We start from the raw sequence: 19,428 nt of genomic DNA, 5'->3' as shown, positions 1-19,428 counted from the left end.
CGTAGTAGTGATCAGTGACCCTGAAAGCATAACAAAGGTCTCGGGTTCGATCCCCGGCCGGGAAGTTTTTTTTGTTTAAAGTCATATTACTTATTTTATACTCGGGTCTTGGGTGTTTTGTATGTATATGTAGATACATGATATATCAGCTGTCCGATACCCATATTAGCATTTACGCCCCGCGTGGGTAACACGCAATACAATACATAGGTAGTTTTATGAAAATGTGCGTAATGAAATCTGCACCATATTAAAAACACTCTAACTTACTCTCGCTGAGTTGCAGAAAGGAACTTTAAGCTAATGCTGACCTTAAATGTATACCTGCCTTGCTTTGACAGTATACGGACAGAAAGAGACAGACATAGATTTAATGCCGACATTAACTTAAAGATCCTTTCTGCAACTCAGCGTATATGTCTTACTTCTGACGTGGTCCAAGTTAGGAAACAGAGAACTTTTTTTGTAGTATCGCGTTGAATTCTTTTATATGGAGTTTATGAGAAGTTGAGATTATGCGCTAAAATGGTTCAGTGACGATTGGGTAAGTACCTACTTAGTGTTTTTTTGAGGAAGCATGTGATTTAGAATAAAAAACAAAAAATAATACGAACCCGATATATTGCTATAAAATATCAAGAACAACAAAAACCACTTCTATCCACAAAGCTGACATCACAACATTAACAACACTACCACTTGAAGCACCCTTCTCTGCAACATTCAGCAACTCATGCTGCTTGAAGCAAAACTTCACTAACCTTGGTTCTCTTACCTTTCTCCTCACCTCCAAAATAGGCAACGGTGTAGACACTGGAGGAAGACTCATCCCACCAAGCTCTGTAGGAAACTGATTTGTAAAAGCATCTCTGACAGCATAGTAATACGGTAAAGCCAATTTCGCGCCGAACAAAAACCAGAATATCCCTGATGCCACAGCAATGGCCGCTACGTGAGCGAAGGAATTCATGTAGTAGTAATAATAGAAGGGATTAGGACGGCAGCAGTACCCGCATTTACAGAGGCAGTACCTAAAACAGATGAGGTTGAGAAGAGTATGATTGACGTTGTGACAAAGGCTGAAACAGCAGTTGAAGTATCTTGCGCAAGAGAAGCAAGGCCCGTAAAGGTATTGATAGTAACTCTTATAGCATGGATCTTTGGGACCGCAGTAACAAGGTTCATAGTAATTGCAGAAACATCTCTCATTCAATAGCTGATTTTGTTCCTTGGAGCTGCATTTGGTTTCGTGGCAAGAACATGGGTTATATTGGTTTTGCGGGTACGTTTCATGGTTTTGAGAGTTAGATTTGGCACGTGGTTCTTCGGTTTTCGGATAAGAGCATTGGTTTTGAGGATAGAAGTTATCATTGTGTGGTAATTTCAATGCTTTATATGGAGTCTTTTCTTTAGGTTTCTGACATACAATATCTTGGTTATCGTCGTAAGAATATATGTTCTCTATGTACGAGTACTTGTCTTCTGGATAATTCAAATTGCAGTCTTCATAAGATTTGTAGTCACCTTGGTTTTTGTAAGGTGATGGCCTATTTGAAAAATCCATCCTTTCTTTAGCTGGACACTTTTGTTTATAATAAGGGCAATGGGGACCATCGTCGAAACATACTTTCTTTGAATTAAAATTACCGTCGGCCGGACACTTTGTTCTGAAGTAAGGACACCGTTTGCCTTTGTCTTTCGGATTTTTTTCTTTAAAGTATGGACATTTTATTCGTTTTGCTTTTAAAGTATTTTTTTTACCTTTTGAATATGAGTATATTTCTTCTTTATCTTTCGGATGTTTTTCTTTATTAAAGTAGGGACATTTTATTCGCTTGGCTTTTAAAGTTTTTTTTTTACCTTTCCCTTTTGAGTATTTTTCTTTTTTAGAAGATCGTTTATCTTTATAAGGACTGTTGACCACTTCAATAGGACATTTTTCTCTAAAATATGGACATCTCAGTTTTTCTTCATTAGTAAAGTGATTATTATTATATTCATCAAAAGAGCGCTTTTCTTTATTGCAAATTAATTTACTACGTCTTTTGTTTAACGGACTTTCATCTTCGAAATGAGCAGATTCTTTTTCTATACCACAATTTTGTTTAAAATAAGGACACCTTATTTTAGCATCATAGGGTTGCTTTTCATTAATTGAATGTTTTTGTGTTGAATCATAGGACTTCCTTTTTTCTTCATAAGGATACTTCTTGGTAGGGCAAAGACGTTTATTTTCGTTAGACTCTTCCCGATTACTTTCTGGACTTTTATTTCGCTTGTAGAAACAGCTACCATCATCACAAATTAATCTATTTTGTGGTGATGGATTCTTGTCTACTTTAGGAGGAAAATGTTCTTCCGATGTAACTCTTTTGGATGCCTTATTCTTGGCTTTTAAAATAAATTTCTTATCTTTTGTATTTGAGTATTTTTCTTCTTTAAAAGAATGTTTATAAGGACTGTTGACTACTTCAATAGAACCTTTTTCTCTTAAATATGGACATCTTATTTTTTCTTCATTAGTAAAGTGATTATTATTGTATTCATCAAAAGAGTGCTTTTCTTTGTGGCAAATTAATTTACTACGTTTTTTGTCTAACGGACATTCATCTTCAAAATTAACAAGTTTTTTTTCTTTACCACATTTTCGTTTAAAATAAGGACACCTTATTTTAGCATCATAGGATTGCTTTTCATTAATTGAATATTTTTTTGTTGAATCATAGGACTTTCTATTTTCTTCATACTTCGTCGGACAAAGACCTTTATTTTTGGTAGATCCTTCACGATTACTTTGTGGATTTTTATTTCGCTTGTAGGAACAGCAGCCATCATCACAAATTAATATATTTTGTGTTGATGGCTTTTTGTCTACTTTAGTAGAAAAATTTTGTTCGGATATTACTCTTTTGGGTGCCCTATTTGGTGATATATTTCTGGAAACGTCTTTGTGTGTTTCAATATTTTCGTAGAAAGTTAATTTATTACCCTTATGAGGGTGAGTGGATGATATTTTCAAAGGTGGGTTGCTTTTATCACTCTTTTCTGTCTTGTTCCTATAAGGACACTTGATGATTTGGTAATCGACTACTTCCATTATGTCGTTTGTATCTTTGCTAATTAGTTTTCGTCTTCTTTACTTTATAATTTTACAATTAAACTTTAAATTGTTATTTGTTTATTCATTTATCTTACACAGTAATTTTGACGTAAGTAAACTTTTGACAGGGTAATCTTATCACTTATCACTATCACTGTAAAAACCATAGACTGACTAAATAAGAGTTGAAAGAAAAAGAACGATATCAAGAAATGTTCAAGAATAGATCTAAAAAAAATCTACAAATTAGGTAATATAGCTGATTCTTATAGATGATTTTTTTAACCTAGAGAAATACACAATATTAGAATTCGCAAAGAAAAAGCGAGCGGTTGGATACCATTATAAATAATATTATAAACCAGAACAAGGCTCTTGTGTTTGCTATCTTCCTTGATTTCTGGACGTGTCAATAATTTCTGCGTCATATACATACGTCATGTTACAGATATTGCAAAATATCATTTAAATTTTATTGAATTGAATTTTAACGTGCCGGTTTTTCTAAATTTGTCTGTAAACCAACTAACTGACCCTTTAGAAACCTTCAGAACCCCTTCGCTACCAAAATGTGGTATTGGAACAGAGTAACAAGATGCCGCCCCAGAATCGACCCAGTCTACGAAAACTACAGGTTTTACTACCAGCAGGACCTCAGCGAAATATGTTGCGCCCCCTACTACCAATGTGCGAAACTCTGGGACTGCTTAGTCGGCATCTGCAGTGGAGCCAACCAGTTCTTGATCCACGTCCTCATGGTCAACTATGCTATGTGCAAATGCGAAAAATGGTTGCGTCCCAACCCTTTCTATTTCTCTTACTACATCTTCACTTACATCAACTGGTTCATCGTCTTTGGCTGTGCTATCTGCTTCTGGCATTACTACGGTGAGAGGTTCTACTATAAGTACTACAAGCCTTACTATAATCAGTTCATTTATTCGTTGACCATCAACCAGTTTACTAATGAAATGGGTGAGCAGAAATTGCCGTGGATGTCCACTCCTGATGAAAGGTTTTCGTTTGGGAAGAAGAAACATAAGCGAAGCGCACAAGTGTTTACCTTTTGTTTCAATAAGAGTGATGTGATTGGTTCAGCGTTGGGTAATGGTGGGGGGAATAGCCAATCGTCTTGGAGTATAAGTTTGTTGGCTTTGGTGGTAAATTATTGTATTTACGGGGATTTTGATGGATTTGAATTGTAAATTGGTGTATGGAAGACACTTTGGGCTAAATGCTAGCAAAATACTTTCATAGATGTTTTCTGCGAAAGTAAATTATATAGGTAAGTACCCATGAAGTGGGTTTATGTTGCGACATTATTACACTACTAACAATGTGCTTTATACGAGTACTATGTATAAGATAGTGTTTCTTAGTTTTTGATAAACTTATACATTTTGTATATTTTTTATTCAGTTTTGTATATTTTTACAAACTTTATTAAAATAATTGAAAGAAATTATTGAATATCATTGAATCATCAGATCGGTTACTTACAAATTACTTGTTTATTAAATGAAATGATGTGTTTATAAAATATATTTTTATTCATATAGAATTGGAATGATAAAAGGTACAAAATTGGACGGAATGCATTTCCTCTTATTTTAAACTTATGTACAATTAAGAAAACATATAAAATTAAAGCATATTTTGTGATGATAACGTAAAAATATCACATTTTTATAGTAAAAAAGAATTATTTGAGACTCTTAAAATATAAATACAATTTGTAAATGTGTATAGAATGTATAAAAATAATTTTGAATTGCATGAACTGCTTACATAAGTATCCAGTAAACATAGGTAGTAATTTTATGATATTTTACCGAAGTTGACAATCATTTGCCGGGATTCGAACCTGAGACAGTTGAGTCATTACAATTTAAAATACACAAAGTAAAAATGGCAGTGATAAGCTGAAAGTTTCAGTAGTTAAGTAAACGGGTATTTACTTTGGCATACATATTACTTTTACAGCACCTTAATACTTAGTTAATATTATTATTTTAAAATAGGTAACCCTGTATAATACATATCAGTTAACGTCTTGAATACTTATAAAAAATAAGGTGATGGGTAGAATCGATAGAATCGCTAACTTTGCAACGGGTAAAAGATGAAAGATTATTTTTTCTGATAGCACTAATGATTGAATATGAGTAAAACGTACAAAGTCAGTGTCAGAAATGACAAAGAATAATGATTTCTCTAATAAGCTTTAATTTTATTGTTGTAGGCATTTGTTTTCTTTTGCAAAGTTAGCTTTGTACTCCTCTAGTATTTTTTAACACAGCAGTCTCGAAAAAGAGGCTTCTAATAATCAAAGATCAAAATCAGCCAACCTTCTAAAGCAAACGCCAAGAAATATGCACAAAGTAATCAAAATTGAATCGCTTACTAACCCGAGAACACTGCTTTTGGTGAAAAACCATCCGTACTTCACTTTTTTCTTCGTCAACCTTCTTTTGTCTACGCTCAACTTTTTCGGCCAGCTGTCAAAATCAGTCGGGACCTTTTTGCACTGATTAGGAAACCATAGTCTCGCGTCGCCCATAGAGTTTTTCGCTTGGATGCAAATGTCAAAATTGCCGCCTTTTTCCAGTGACGTTTGGAACTCCTTGTCTATGGCGATGGTAATGGAACGCAGGTTGTATGCCACGTCGTTTGAGTAGAATAGTTTGTTTTTGTCGTCTTTTATTGTTATGAAGGTGTCGGCTACGTCTTCTGTTGTTAAAACGAACCAGTGAACGTAGATTGAGGTTTGGGAACTGGAAATTAATAAATTATTGTAAATATAACAAATGAAAACAGAATGCAAAATTACAGTCTATCTATAAAGTTGGGAAAGCGTAAATTGATCCCACCACATTATTTAATCTTGTGTTTTATCGATTAACACGAATTTAACTTTTAATTAATAACTGATAATTACAAAATCGCATTGGAAAAATTGCAATCTTTGTTGTCATGACTTTTATACCTTTAGATGGACTGTAAACTTATCTCTTATTCTGTCGAGATTTTTCTTAAAATTTAAGAATCAAAGTGTACACTTACTACTGAATATCTCTGAATGCCAAATCCGGTTCAGACACAAAATCGAACGCCAAATCTTTGTCAGTGTTGCCATACTCCGTCATTTTGTTCTCCAGTTCAATGTTGCCAGCGCAAACCAGTCTCTCTTCGTCCAGAGTTAGAATATTTTCGCCTTGCAACCCCGGTGGGTCAGTGCAGGTTAGGTTGTATATTTTAGGTATTTTCTCTATGGATATGTGGTTTAGGTAATGCTTTAGAGGGCGAGTGAAGCAATCGCATCTTAGGTAGTTTCCTGGAGAGGTAAAGTTATTTTATTTTTGTATGAATTCTATTGCAAAAGTTTACCTTATGTAATATTCGTCAAAAAATGTACTAGTTCAACAATAATTATTCTTAGCAATTTACAAAAGATTAAATAAAAATGACGAGCCAACATTAATGAAACAGTCACATCACTCTCAATAAAATCATCTCATAAATAAATCAAACCTCAATCGATTCCTACCCAACCTACGTACTCACACACAAACACATCAATCTTTCAACACCCCTCCTTTTCCTTTACGTTTAATCAAAAGTCTTACCTTCAAAATACACCTCCATATTTCGATCCTTCATTCCTTTTACAAATCCAGGGTGGAACTCTCCCAATTGGTTGTTTCTGACGTCTAGAACTCTTAGTCTATGGCTGTGCACTATCTTGTCTATGGGCAGTCGTTGCAACTTGTTGTGTGACAGGTATAGCTCTGTTATGTTCTCTGGGAGTTCCACTTTTGCGTCCGGTGCTGGGGAAAAAGGTTTTATATATAGATTTATTATTATTAAATTCTTTATTGCACATAAATTAATTTGTACATAGGCGAACTTAATGCTAAAGCATTCTCTTCCTTTTAAATTTACACTTTATTGTACATAAAATAGACAAATTACACAACACAGGTTTACAAACAGACTTAAATTATTCGCATACAAAAGCGAGCTTATTGCCAACACACAATATTAGTCTATGCTTATTGCCAAAAAGGTTTTAGGTTTGTTATAATTACATTTTGATATGGATTTTAAGAAGCCAAAATGATTGAACAGGGTCAACTTTTGTCATTGATTAAGGCTAAGTGAAATTCCAAAGTTCACTGCTACTGTAAAATTCTACCTACTCCGTACGGAGAAAACTAAAGAAATACTTACCAGTTCTAGAAATTAAATCGTCTAGATCGTTGTAAGATAAATCCAGCACTTCTAAAGATGTGAGATTGCCAATGACATCTGAAAATAACAGAAATAAGTTTTAATCCCAGGTAGATAATTCAACTTTCGAGTCTAGTGTTAGAATTCTTCTACAGGTTGTTGCAAAAGTGGTAAACTAAGTTTTACTAAGTACCTATATCCAAAAGCTTAATATATTTAGTTTTATAGTCAAAGTGCCAGTTACTGACACATGCCAGTTATACCACGATTTACCCTAATCCGAAGTGACTCAGGGAGACAATATGTACGGCTAATAGAACATTTGTTCTACGACTTCAGAAAATGGAAAATTCGCGAAAAACAATTTTGCTTCACCACAGAAACTTTGTTCATCACGTGACTTTTCGCTACTTATAGGAAACTGATTTTTTTACGAATTTCCAAAAATCGGCTTTGTACACCTTTTTCGCAACACTCTGTATGCTCCTCTAATAATAAACCAAAAGATACTCACTATTCCTCACATCATTAATACTATTATGCGACAGATTCAACCTCTTCAACTTCTTCGTCCCGTGTGTCACATCAAACGTCACTACCGGGAGAGAGTTGTAACTCAAGTCTACTTCTAGAAGCTTGTATGGGATCCACGGGTTTGATGGGAACATCTTCTTAGTGAGGAAACCGAAGTTATTGTGGCTTAGGTTCACCTGTGGAGATAATAATTGTTATTAAATCCTACTTAATATTATAAATGTGAAAGCTTTTTTAAGTATGGATGTTTAAACGGTTTTTCAGAATAATAATCTATTTGCAAATTACCTTTTCAATAGATAAACAGTCGTCCAACACTCCATGCGTTTTGTTATCGATTTTCTCCAGCATGTTTTGTGATAAATCTAACTCCCTGTAAAAAAAGAAAACTGTATACATTTTCGTATTTTTATGAACCTTTACCTTATCTACAGCACATGCTGAGCTGGTGCCTTTTTGTCACTCTGAGCATCCACCATTTATGTTAGTTTTTATTTTTTTAATACGGAACCCTAGGCTTCATTTTTACTCTATGAGATACGGAACCCTAAAACACGTACCTAAGAGCAGTAAGAGACACAAACGTCTGCTGTGGAACAGTATCCAGTAAATTCGCCCTTAACGACAGTGTCTGCAGCTGCTGAAGTCCCTTGAACGACGCGGTCGCGACGGAAGAGATCGCATTGTGCGATAAGTCCAACGTGAATAGAGTGGGCAGGTTGCCGAATGATGAGCGGGTTAGGGCGGTTAGGTTGTTGTGCTGGAAAGAAAATGTAATTTTAATTGATTAAGAATGATAATAATAATATTTTGGGGAAATATTTTCATCCCTATATAGTTTCATGAACTTAAAGTTGACTTGGAAAATAAAAAATATATTTAGCTAGCGACATCTATCGTCACGACGTTGAAAGTACATGAAAATAGATAGATAGAGTACTCTTTATTTCTACACCAAGAAATAATTATCAATTTTACATTTAAATAGGGTACAAAAGGCGGTCTTATCGCTTATAGCGATCTCTTCCAGACAACCTTTGGATGGATGGACTAGAGATAGAAAATAGAGTGTATGCTGTATTGCTTGATGTAATACCAGAGTAAGTCCCATGATAAAGGATAAACACAATTTCGGGTACATTGACCTGTCAACCCTTAGACCGTAACACTGAAAAAAGTCCCACCCTGTATACAACACAAACACTACCAACCTGCATATACAACGTCCTCAAACTGGAAACAGCACTCAAAGCCTCCCACGGCGGTCTATCCAGCCTATTATACGACAGATCCACCTTCTGTAATGTCAGCAGAGGTGTCAGACTGTCAGATGTCAGTTCTGACAGCTGGTTGCCTGTCAGTGTCAGTGACAGCAGAGCGTTCATTGATGGCCACGTGTTCGGCCGGATTTCGGTTAGGTTGTTGTAGGATATGTCTAGCTCTCTGGAAAGATGGGGTTGCGTTAATTAAATAAGCGAAAATAATTATGCGTAACTATACTTTGTACAGTGCCACAAACTTATCTGTTCCGGTGACAGCTCACGTAAATGTGTAATATTTCTTCATTCTATAAGATTTTAAGTTTGCCATTAGTGGTAATTCGCTCTTGTGGTTTCAATAAACCCATTTAATCTATATCAATATATAATTCATTGGTAAATAATGAGATATGCATCAATTTAGTTCGCTCTCACCGGAACAGATAAGTTTGTCGCACTGTAAAATGTAGCATGAGTTCTATGACAGCTGTCAAAGGCATGTTATTTGACATTTGTTCGGTTTTTCGGTTGAAGTACACTTTTGTGCTTTCAAACTAACCAACTGACAATCTTTGTAAGAATGAATAGACGGTTTGTTAGTTTGACAAAGCACAAAAGTGCAATCGCAGCCAACTTCACGAACATTCAAGTTGTTTGGACCGACTTGTACAAATGATAAGCAAATTACGAATGTGAGCTTACTACCAAAAAGAAAAAAAGAAAAACTTTATTTGGCTCTCAACATAGGTAATTAATCTAATATGCTAGTAATAAATCATATTTAATATAATGATTTTACTGTCGTAGGCAAAAAGGTGTCCACTCAGCTAATGCAGCGCCTTTGGCTAGTTCAAAGGACACTAGGAAAAGTTAAAGCAATTTCTTCCGGCCAATAAATACATACAAAGTAAATAAGTATTATAGCAAACTCACCCCAAACTAATAGGTATCTGAAAGATCTTATCCAAGCTATTATAGCTCACATCCAGACGTCTGCAGCTACTGAACTTAGCCAGACTGCCTCGCGATATGTCTCTCAACCGGTTGTGCGATAGATCCAGCTCCAGTACTGTGGGGATCGAGCCGAATGTCGCCGGTTTTATTTGTTCCATCGAGTTGTGGCTTAGGTTTAGGTATCTGGGGAGAAAACATTATTATGAAATTTTATTGAGTTAGAAAAGCCCATTTGTGACATACGGTTGCACGTGTCTAATTTTAATGTCCAAATCTTCAAAACATAGGTAAAACTATCTTAGATAAAAAAGAGCAATGTTTTTCAGTCTAGAGTAGTGTTTTCTGTGGTCTTATTATGGTGGATAATTTCCTTTTTATAAGTGCAGATATTTTTATTTATCTAGCTAGGGTATATTATCCTTTGATAAATTTTATCCTACAGTGTAAATAGTACGATAAACCATTCCCTTCGACAACCAACACCCTTAGATAAATCACAGAAATCGCTCTACCCCACAACCCCGACTCACCTCAAAGAGAACAGATTCTGAAACACAGCATTGGCTATCTCACTCAAATTGTTGTGCGATAAGTCCACTGTATGCAGCTCGTACAGCTTCGGGAAGGCTTTAGGGGGTATCCGCTGTATTTGGTTGTGGGAGGCGTTTAGGACTCGGATACCTGTCATGTTGTGGATTGGTATCTGTGAAGGAATGAGTGAGTGAGTGAGTGAATGAATTAAGTGTTTAAATCAGTAGACACTACACAGGGTGACCATTTTTTTAATATCATTATTTATATGCGAACGTTACACCGGAAAAAATATTCCAAGGTTTTATTGAAACAAAAAATACTTTAGCCATAATTTGTTACAATAAAAAAACATCTCACCTGCCCAAAATCCGTCAAAAAGTTATACTCCAGTCTCAATTCTCCAGGATAACTGGTCCCATCCATGGCATTACCAGGCAACCCCGTCAGCAGATTATGACTCAAGTCTAGAACTGTCAGATTGTTGCAGTTGACAAACGACTGAGCCTCTATTTTTTCCAGGCGGTTATGTGATATGTTGACCACAGCTAGGTATAGGTCTGTGAACGCTTGTGTTTCGATTTTCGTTATGTTGTTTTCGGCTAGGTTTATTATCTGGAAAAAAATGTGGTGGCATTGATAACATTATGACATAAATACTCACGCCTTATATTTTACTACTAAAGTTCTACTCTCAAGAGGCAAACAAATAAAACGTGACGTGAATACGAAGTTAAATTTTTAGATGAATAAGTATAGTTATTTGTGAACTAATATTAATTAGGGTACCTACTTGGCACCATAAACCTTGACTACATAATTATTTCTTATAGAAACTTCGACTCATAAAAATTAAAAAAATAAATACAAAAAAAAATACAAAATATTTATTCAGGGTATGCTGGATTGAGATGTATGGCCTCGCTTCGCTCGGCTCTTTACACTTTAGGGAATCCCGATTATGTTTGAGCTGCCTCGCTCGGCACACTAGGTTTTAAGAAATACGGGGTTAGTGTGAATGGCCTCGCTACGCTCGGCTCTTTAAGGTTTAGGACATCTTTCTCTTTGATCTCACTTTCTAAAATCCTAGAAAGAGTGATCAATACTGCTCTAGTCAGTTTCCTTGAAAACAATTCCCTTCTGTCTAAAAATCAATTTGGTTTCAGAAAGAGTCTTTCGACGGAAGATGCAGTATTATCACTTACTGACTTTCTAGTTAATAAAATTGACGACAAGTATAAGTGTCTTGGTATCTTCCTTGACTTATCCAAGGCTTTTGACACGGTGTCTGTCCCACTATTGATAAAAAAACTAGAAAAGTTTGGTGTCAGGGGCATTGCCCTGGATCTTCTAATTGATTACCTAACCGATAGAACCCAATTTATAAAAATTGACTCTCATATCAGTGATACACTTTCAGTTAACTATGGCGTGCCCCAGGGTAGCATCCTGGGTCCAACCCTCTTCCTCATCTATGTTAATGAGCTCTGCAATATAACAGCAAATCAATCCAGCATCTTCGCCTATGCTGATGACACGGCAATTATCGCTTATGGACGGACCTGGGAGGAAACCATTGCAATTGCAGAAAGTGTTCTTTCTCTGGTTATGACGTGGCTCACAAATAACCTTTTGACTTTAAATATACTAAAAACTAAATATTTAACATTTGCGATTAGACCATGCGACCACCCTCAAGAATTAAGTATTCATGCTCACACATGTCAGAATCCGCCGGTGCAGTGCTCCTGTCTTGCCTTAAGTAGGGTCAAATCAATAAAATATTTGGGAGTCGTTCTAGATTGCTGTCTCAACTGGTATGAACATCTTAATTATCTAATGAACAGAACCAGGAAACTAATATTCATCTTTAAAAAACTCAGAAATTCTGCTGACAATGAAACTTTAAGAATGGCCTACACGGCACTCTGTGAGTCGATCCTTACTTACTGTATCCCTGCCTGGGGAGGTTCATCGAAGACTACTTTTATAGATCTGGAAAGGTCGCAGAGAGCAGTGCTCAAAGTTTTATTTCGAAAACCTTTCCGGTATCCTACAAAACAATTATACAGCGAACTCTCCCTTCTAACCGTCAGACAGCTATATATTCTTCGTGCTACTCTCCGTAGACATGCCTCTGCTCCAACCCGAACTAAGGACGCTGCTCGAAGAAGACCTAAACCTCCCTTCCACAACTTTGATGTGCGTACAACATTTGCTAAAAAACAATTCAGCTACCAAAGCTCTAAACTATATAACTATATTAATAACTCCCTCGATCTTATATCTTCCACTAAGTACAAATGTAAAAATAAATTAAAAATCTGGCTCTTAACCTTAGACTACGATAGCACTGAATCCATAATAAAATAACTTATATCTTGCCACTTTTCCGTAAATCAACTAAATAATCATTTCATTCATTCTTTCGTAATCAAATCACAAACACAACATCTTATACAAACGTACACACACACACAAAACACACACACACACAAACACACACACACACCCACACTCAAACAGACACAAGCATTCAATCCAATCGAGATGTACAAATAGAAATACCTATGTTATTTGTATTAACTACTATAGTAATACTCTAGCTTTGTAAATTGTTAAACTTAAACTAAAATCTTTTACTTAATTAGATTTTAAAGTTAAAAACCCTAAACAATGTTATTTTGATAAGTTACTAACTACTTTTGTGTACTAGGTATATCGGTGAGTGACCACTGATCCTCATCTTACAGGTTTTTACCTAGTTTGAGTATCAGGGGACATATTATTCATGCATATATATAGCTTACATCTATGCTTGTTAACTTTGTTTTTGTAATTAAGTTTAAGTTTGGCTATGAAATAAATTATTATTATTTATTTTTATTATTATATCGGGTAAGTATGTATTGACTCGCTTCGCTCGGCTCTCAAGGGTTTAGGAATGCGGGATTGGTTTATATGGCCTCGCTTCGCTCGGCTCTTCATGGTTTAGAAAATGCCGATAAGGTTAGGCTTTAGGGAATGCTGGGTTGAGATATATGGCCTCGCTTCGCTCGGCTCTTTAAGGTTTAGGAAATGCCGGTAAAGTATGTATTGCCTCGCTTCGCTCGGCTCTCAAGGGTTTAGGAATGCGGGATTGGTTTATATGGCCTCGCTTCGCTCGGCTCATTACGGTTTAGGAAATACCGGTTAAGTACGAATTGCCTCGCTTCGCTCGGTTCTCAAAGCTTGAGAGTATTTAGGGTTGAGATGTATGGCCTCGCTTCGCTCGGCACTCTAGGTTTTAGGAAATACGGGGTCGGTTTGAATGGCCTCGCTTCGCTCGGCTCTTTAGGGTTAAGAAAATGCCGACAAGGTCAGGCTTTGGGGAATACCGGGTTGAAGTGTATTACCGTGGATCCCTTAAAATAATATACTGTCGGTTTAATATTAATAATATATATCCTCACCTCAGCATACTTGCTCTGCTGGAACATCTGGTAGTGCACAGCCGTTATCTGGTTGCGCGCGAGGTCCACTGTGCCGATGCGGGTCACTGAGGCGAAGGTGCCCACGCCTATTGAGGATATCTGGTTGTCTTGTAGGTAGAGGCGTCTGGGGGAGGAGTTGAGGAGAAAATTAGGAAAAAAAAGACATAAGTAATGGTAAAATTGTAAAAGGAAAATGTTGAAAGCTTTGTCAATTTGGCCAGATGAAAGTTTTGTGGGGAATAGTTCTGATGCTGTTGCATCTGAATGTTCGTATTAGACAGTGACAAAAACAAATGTATTCCTCAAGATAACATTTATCTCACTATTGAAAAATCTGCTATATATTTTAACTTATATTGTAAAGTTCTGTGTGTCCTGTATTCTTACGCATAAAGAAAGAAAAGGCAACTGTTACAAAAATAGGTATAGAAAGGAATATTAGCAGACATATGAAAAAAGCGAGATAGAATGAATCCGTCCAAATATACCAATGAATACATACCTTAAAAACCTCATTCCTCTGAAGCTATTTGTGTCCAATTTCTTTATTTTATTATTGTCCAAGTGGACCACCTTGATAACTGTGTTCCTTGCAAACATTCCCCTGAAAAAAACAAGTTTAGTTATGAAAATACACATTAAATCATGAAAGTAAAAAAAGTGGGAAATTAAATTAAAAAAACCTAACTATGTTACACAATGGTTAAAAAATACGTTAGCCGTTTTTCCATACAAAAGAATTCAACGCTTTAGAACTTATTTTTCTACTTTTCACTAACGATAATTTAGTAATAGTTACCTGGGTATTTCGCCTATATTATTATGACTAGCGTTGCACCATCCCAGCTTTGTTAGGTCCCCTATATGAGACCCGTCCAGTTTTGTTATATTGTTGTAACTGAAAAGCAGAGATAAAATTATGTGAGTAAATAACCATTACTTAGCTAAATCGATGATAACGGTGGTAGCTCAGTCGGGTATGCGCCCGCTTCTTATGCGGGTTCGAATCCCGGCGCTGACATCTACCAATGTATTCTTTGGAATTTAAGTACAAGGTATACCATCGTTCTTATGGTGAAGAAAAACATCGCGAGGAAACTGCACATCTTGATCTAGAAATCTAGATGTGTACCAGTGTACCCTAAGTAAAAAAGGAGATATGGCTCGGGACTATATTTAAAGTAATCTCGGCATAGATATAGAATAAACAGACTTCATCCGTTCAATGGATTTTCAGTAGATAATCATGTGATATCACAAACCTCAAGTCCAGCACCTCGGTGTCCCGGAGTCCCTTGAACTGGCTCCGCTTCAGCGTCGCCAGCCGGTTGCCGTGCAGGTCTAGAGTCTTCAGCTTCTTCAGGTTCTGGAAGGAAACGAAATTTATGTTTAAACACAAAGCAACAATACATATAATATAGGCAAAAACTAGAATTTCTATTATTTGAAGATTCCATTCGCATTATTGAAAAAGGTTCTAGCTCTAACGCTATGGCGAGTGGCAGGCAACAGGCCAATGCCATCACGTAACAGACAGATTTAAGGGTAAATTTTACCAAACGCTAACATATTTAAGGGCTGATTTTTCAATAGTCAGATAAATGTTATCCAAGGAATAAAATGGTTGCTGTCACTGTCTAATACAAACATTCAGACGCGATAGCATCAGAATTATTCTCCAGATAACTCTTATCTGGCTATTGAAAAATCAGCCCTAAATCAATTTTGTACTGCCAGACGTTTGACAGGCGACTAAATACGTTTAACGTATGGTGAAATTCCACTTAAGATTAAGTTTAATCAGTAACAAAACCCGCTGCCGGGTTCCCCTCATCTCGCCTAATCTTTGTTGCCCAAAACTCGTTTCGCATAACTCGCGAATGCGAAATAACTTTTTACTAAACGAGATTTATGCCATACGATTTTCGGCGAAACGAGACTTTGACCAAACGTTACTATGCAATACTAGATCAGGCAAATAAATGTTAGGCCAAAAAAGGTAGAACCCCCGCTGCTGTACCTCGGTGTATCCATAAATAACGTCGCTTGCCTGTTAAACATCTGTCAGATCCATACAATTAACGACAGATTTGACAAGCAAGCGACGCTGGTGGTAACTGGATTAGGGTCCTTAGAACTCCAAAAATGTCTAATCATAAGATGGTCAGAGGGCGTCCCACACCCCGTGTTTACCTGAAAAGCATCAGCAGCCACGTCAGACACCAATCCCTCGGCTATATGCAGCCGTTCCAACCGCCCCGCCGCCTCGCTGCCGCTGAATATGTCCTTGCCCAGGGTGGTTATGCGGTGGCCCACGAGACGCAGGGTGGTTAGGTTGCCTAGGATCTGTGGGGTGGAATGTGAGTTTAGTTGATGGGAATATTAGTCAGTTCTATGATATTTATAATTGTAAAGCCCGCTCCATACTCTCTAGTAGCTTTAAGTGAATTTGCAGTGCCCACTATGGGTATCAAGTTGTAAGTACTATTTTATTATAAGATTATTAATGTACATTTGATGGCAATAAAATATTTGATTTGATTTAGTCTCTTGTCTCTGTTTAACTATTCACTATTAAAACTACTGGAGAGCTCTGCCGAAAAGTGCCTCTACCCTCTCGTATTTGCAGCATCTCGTGTAGTTTTGTCGAAAGTCGCCCTTGGCTATTTATGTTAAAAACGTTTTTGTAACTGAAATGGTGAAAGAAGATACAGGACAGTCTGACACAGACATAGCAAACTTATCAATTGAATTATAATGTACTAATCTATTAGTCATTATATTTATATTGCACTCTAGGAGTGCTATGCCATATCTTCCTCAATGTTACCTTAAATGCCTCCTTGGGAAATTCTGTAAGTTTTGTATTATACATAGACAATTCCTGTAAGGTCCTGTTTACTCCGGCAAAAGTGTACATGTCTATAGACGTTATAGGAGAGCCTTCAATATGTATGACTCTTATTGTTGACTTGTGGAACAATGATCCGTATAGTCGAGCTGAAAAAAAGATAATTTTATTATTAGAGGATCCTTTATTATTTAATAATGTCAAAATAATCAATCATCATAAGTTACTGATGATAAATATTGAAATACTTACATATTTTACAATCTCTTAATGTCAATTTCTCAATTGGCAACCCTAAGCCGGCTACATTCCCTATGCCAACACTGATTGCGGCCAATCCCGTGTTTTCACACAAAAGATGGATGCCTGTGTCTGTCCCTTTCTCACACACACACGGGAATAGGAGATGCGTATCTGCCTCTTTCGGGCATGTGTAGGCGGGGCCGGGCGGAATGTATTCCATATTTGAAATCTGAATGAGGGCTGCCAGTGCAAGAAAGAGTTTGAATGCCATGGTTGTATGGGTGTCCTGAAAAGAGGTTTGCTGTCAATTTTCATGCTTAATACTTTCTGAATGTACAGTCAAACTATAAAGTCCTGAAAACAGCACAGCACTGGTTCCTAACTAATTGTTAAAGATAGTATTTAATTGATCTGCTATATTTATTAAAGGACAAATCCGTTACAAATACATAATTAATCGGTATTTAATTTTTAAAATGTATGTTAAAGTAAGACCTGACAATCATAAAAAGTCTTAGCAAAATCACACTCTTTATTGTCAGGACCAGGACTTTATAGTTTGACTGCACCTATACCTTATCTCATAGGTATGAAATTTAAAATATCAAAATAACTGCTGCAAGCTTAATATTAAAATTAATTCATTTGCAGTGCCTATTAGGTTTATTAGCTTTCTTTGCTTAGAGACGAATGGTGGAGGTGTGTAATTAATATCATATATTTTTTATATGAATTAAATTTGTAAGAGTCACTTCTTCCAGCAATGTTAACTGGTGATGATGATGATCATTATATAAAAGCTAAACAGATAAAAGCCTTTATTCTAATTTAACTATTACAATCCTAAAGCATGGGTCCATGGGAGACACAATACTATTTAAATTTTATCTGATTTATGGAATTCAAGTGTATATTCAATGAAATTTAACTTGGGCAATGTTTGTGAGAAACATACCATATTTCTTTATCAATAAGCACCTAATTTTAACAGTAGAATAGAGACACATAATATTTATTTGTTCGGTACATGTTTATTTAGTTATCCAGCTTGAATTTGTTTTTGGGAACTAAGTAAATCAGTTATATCTGGTACTTACCAGGTGACTCATATAAGGGTGACACATAGTGACCATTCATTAAATCCTGTTAATATTAATCCTACAATTTATTACATATTTCACTGTGTATTGTAATATACATTAATGTGTATAATAATGCAAATAATTAATTTCCTAATTCAATAATATTAATAAATATTAAACCTTGTATCTTTAGCTTAAGTAGAAGCTCATTATAATTAGTGAAGGAAAACGCAAAAGATAAAAATGTCGTATAAGACAAGTGGAAGGTCGCCATACAAAAAAGTACGAAAAAATATGCTTAGATCTATAAAACAACTCAGAAAACTTGCTTTATATCAATAACAACATATAAATAGTCGAGCAGTATCCAGTAGCAAACTATAAACATTGCGAAATGTGAAAAAACTGCGACAAAAGTGTAGGACAACTTTCACTTTTTAAATGCAACAATAAAACTACATACCTGACTTCAATTAGGACTATTTATGAAGCGTAAGCAAATTTTTGGTAAGTTTTGCTTGTCTCACGAATAATAGCATAGTTTTTTTTAGGTTTTAACAAAACAAAAATGTTGATTTTAAATTTTAAAACTTTTTGGCTAAACTTTGGCACCCACACAAACAAACACATTCACGTCAAAGGAAAGATTTGACATTGACATTGACAGCATCACAAGAGTGTTTGACACTTTTTTTTTCATAACAAGAGTGACGGAATGAACACAGAGTCACAATACCCAATACATATTCTATGGAGTAAGGTCTACTCCGGTTTTACGATTACTTGTCCCGTTCGCCGCTGCCGCGCCGCCGCCACTCATGTAATCTTGAAAATGTTTATTCTACATTCTATATAATAATAATAATAATAATAATAATAAATTCTTTATATCTTATAACTATAGATGTAAACAATTTTTTTTTCTATACTTATTCGTATAGTGCACGTCTATTCTATTTTATTCTCTGTGGGGGTGTAAGTACCTGCACCTGGCTCTCTCGAGTGGAACCATAGTGTATATCCCCAAGTTCTAAACTGTTTTGGACCATTTTCCACCACGCTGGACCGCTGCGGATTGGTGGGTTCACATATCTAATGTGCTTAATCGAACCCGCATCTCTGGCGTGAGAAGCGGGCGCTTACCCGACTGAGCTACCACCGCTCCTTGATA

General features: G+C 36.0%; 1 protein-coding gene across 1 annotated transcript; it reads right to left on the bottom strand.

Moving 5' to 3' along the window:
* Positions 1 to 5,074: 5,074 nt before the first annotated feature.
* Positions 5,075 to 18,896, bottom strand: LOC105398576 (chaoptin). The gene is made up of 19 exons (XM_048633220.1): positions 18,721 to 18,896; positions 17,185 to 17,461; positions 16,912 to 17,081; positions 16,275 to 16,427; positions 15,344 to 15,447; positions 14,881 to 14,979; positions 14,584 to 14,685; positions 14,061 to 14,205; positions 10,969 to 11,223; positions 10,608 to 10,780; positions 10,057 to 10,260; positions 9,076 to 9,307; positions 8,425 to 8,624; positions 8,153 to 8,237; positions 7,845 to 8,040; positions 7,331 to 7,408; positions 6,727 to 6,927; positions 6,164 to 6,434; positions 5,075 to 5,874 (listed from the first exon to the last, which is right to left on the bottom strand). The coding sequence occupies exons 2-19, from the start codon at positions 17,444 to 17,446 to the stop codon at positions 5,427 to 5,429; spliced, it is 3,378 nt and encodes a 1,125-aa protein (XP_048489177.1). The 5' UTR covers positions 17,447 to 17,461; positions 18,721 to 18,896; the 3' UTR covers positions 5,075 to 5,426.
* Positions 18,897 to 19,428: the final 532 nt, after the last annotated feature.

The sequence above is a fragment of the Plutella xylostella genome, chromosome 2 (assembly GCF_932276165.1).
Source record: "Plutella xylostella chromosome 2, ilPluXylo3.1, whole genome shotgun sequence".
Lineage (NCBI taxonomy): Eukaryota > Metazoa > Arthropoda > Insecta > Lepidoptera > Plutellidae > Plutella > Plutella xylostella.
Note: the sequence above shows the minus strand (reverse complement) of the source record. Positions and strands in the feature narration are given on the sequence as shown.

What these genes read in the sequence shown, in the direction of transcription:
- LOC105398576 (XM_048633220.1), bottom strand. Translation starts at nt 17,446, where the DNA reads ATGGCATTCAAACTCTTTCTTGCACTGGCAGCCCTCATTCAGATTTCA. An exon ending in ATTAAGAGATTGTAAAATAT is followed by an intron (nt 17,082 to 17,184) that starts GTAAGTATTTCA and finishes TCTTTTTTTCAG; the next exon opens with CTCGACTATACGGATCATTG. An exon ending in GCATTCAGAGATATTCAGTA is followed by an intron (nt 5,875 to 6,163) that starts GTAAGTGTACAC and finishes ATTAATTTCCAG; the next exon opens with TTCCCAAACCTCAATCTACG.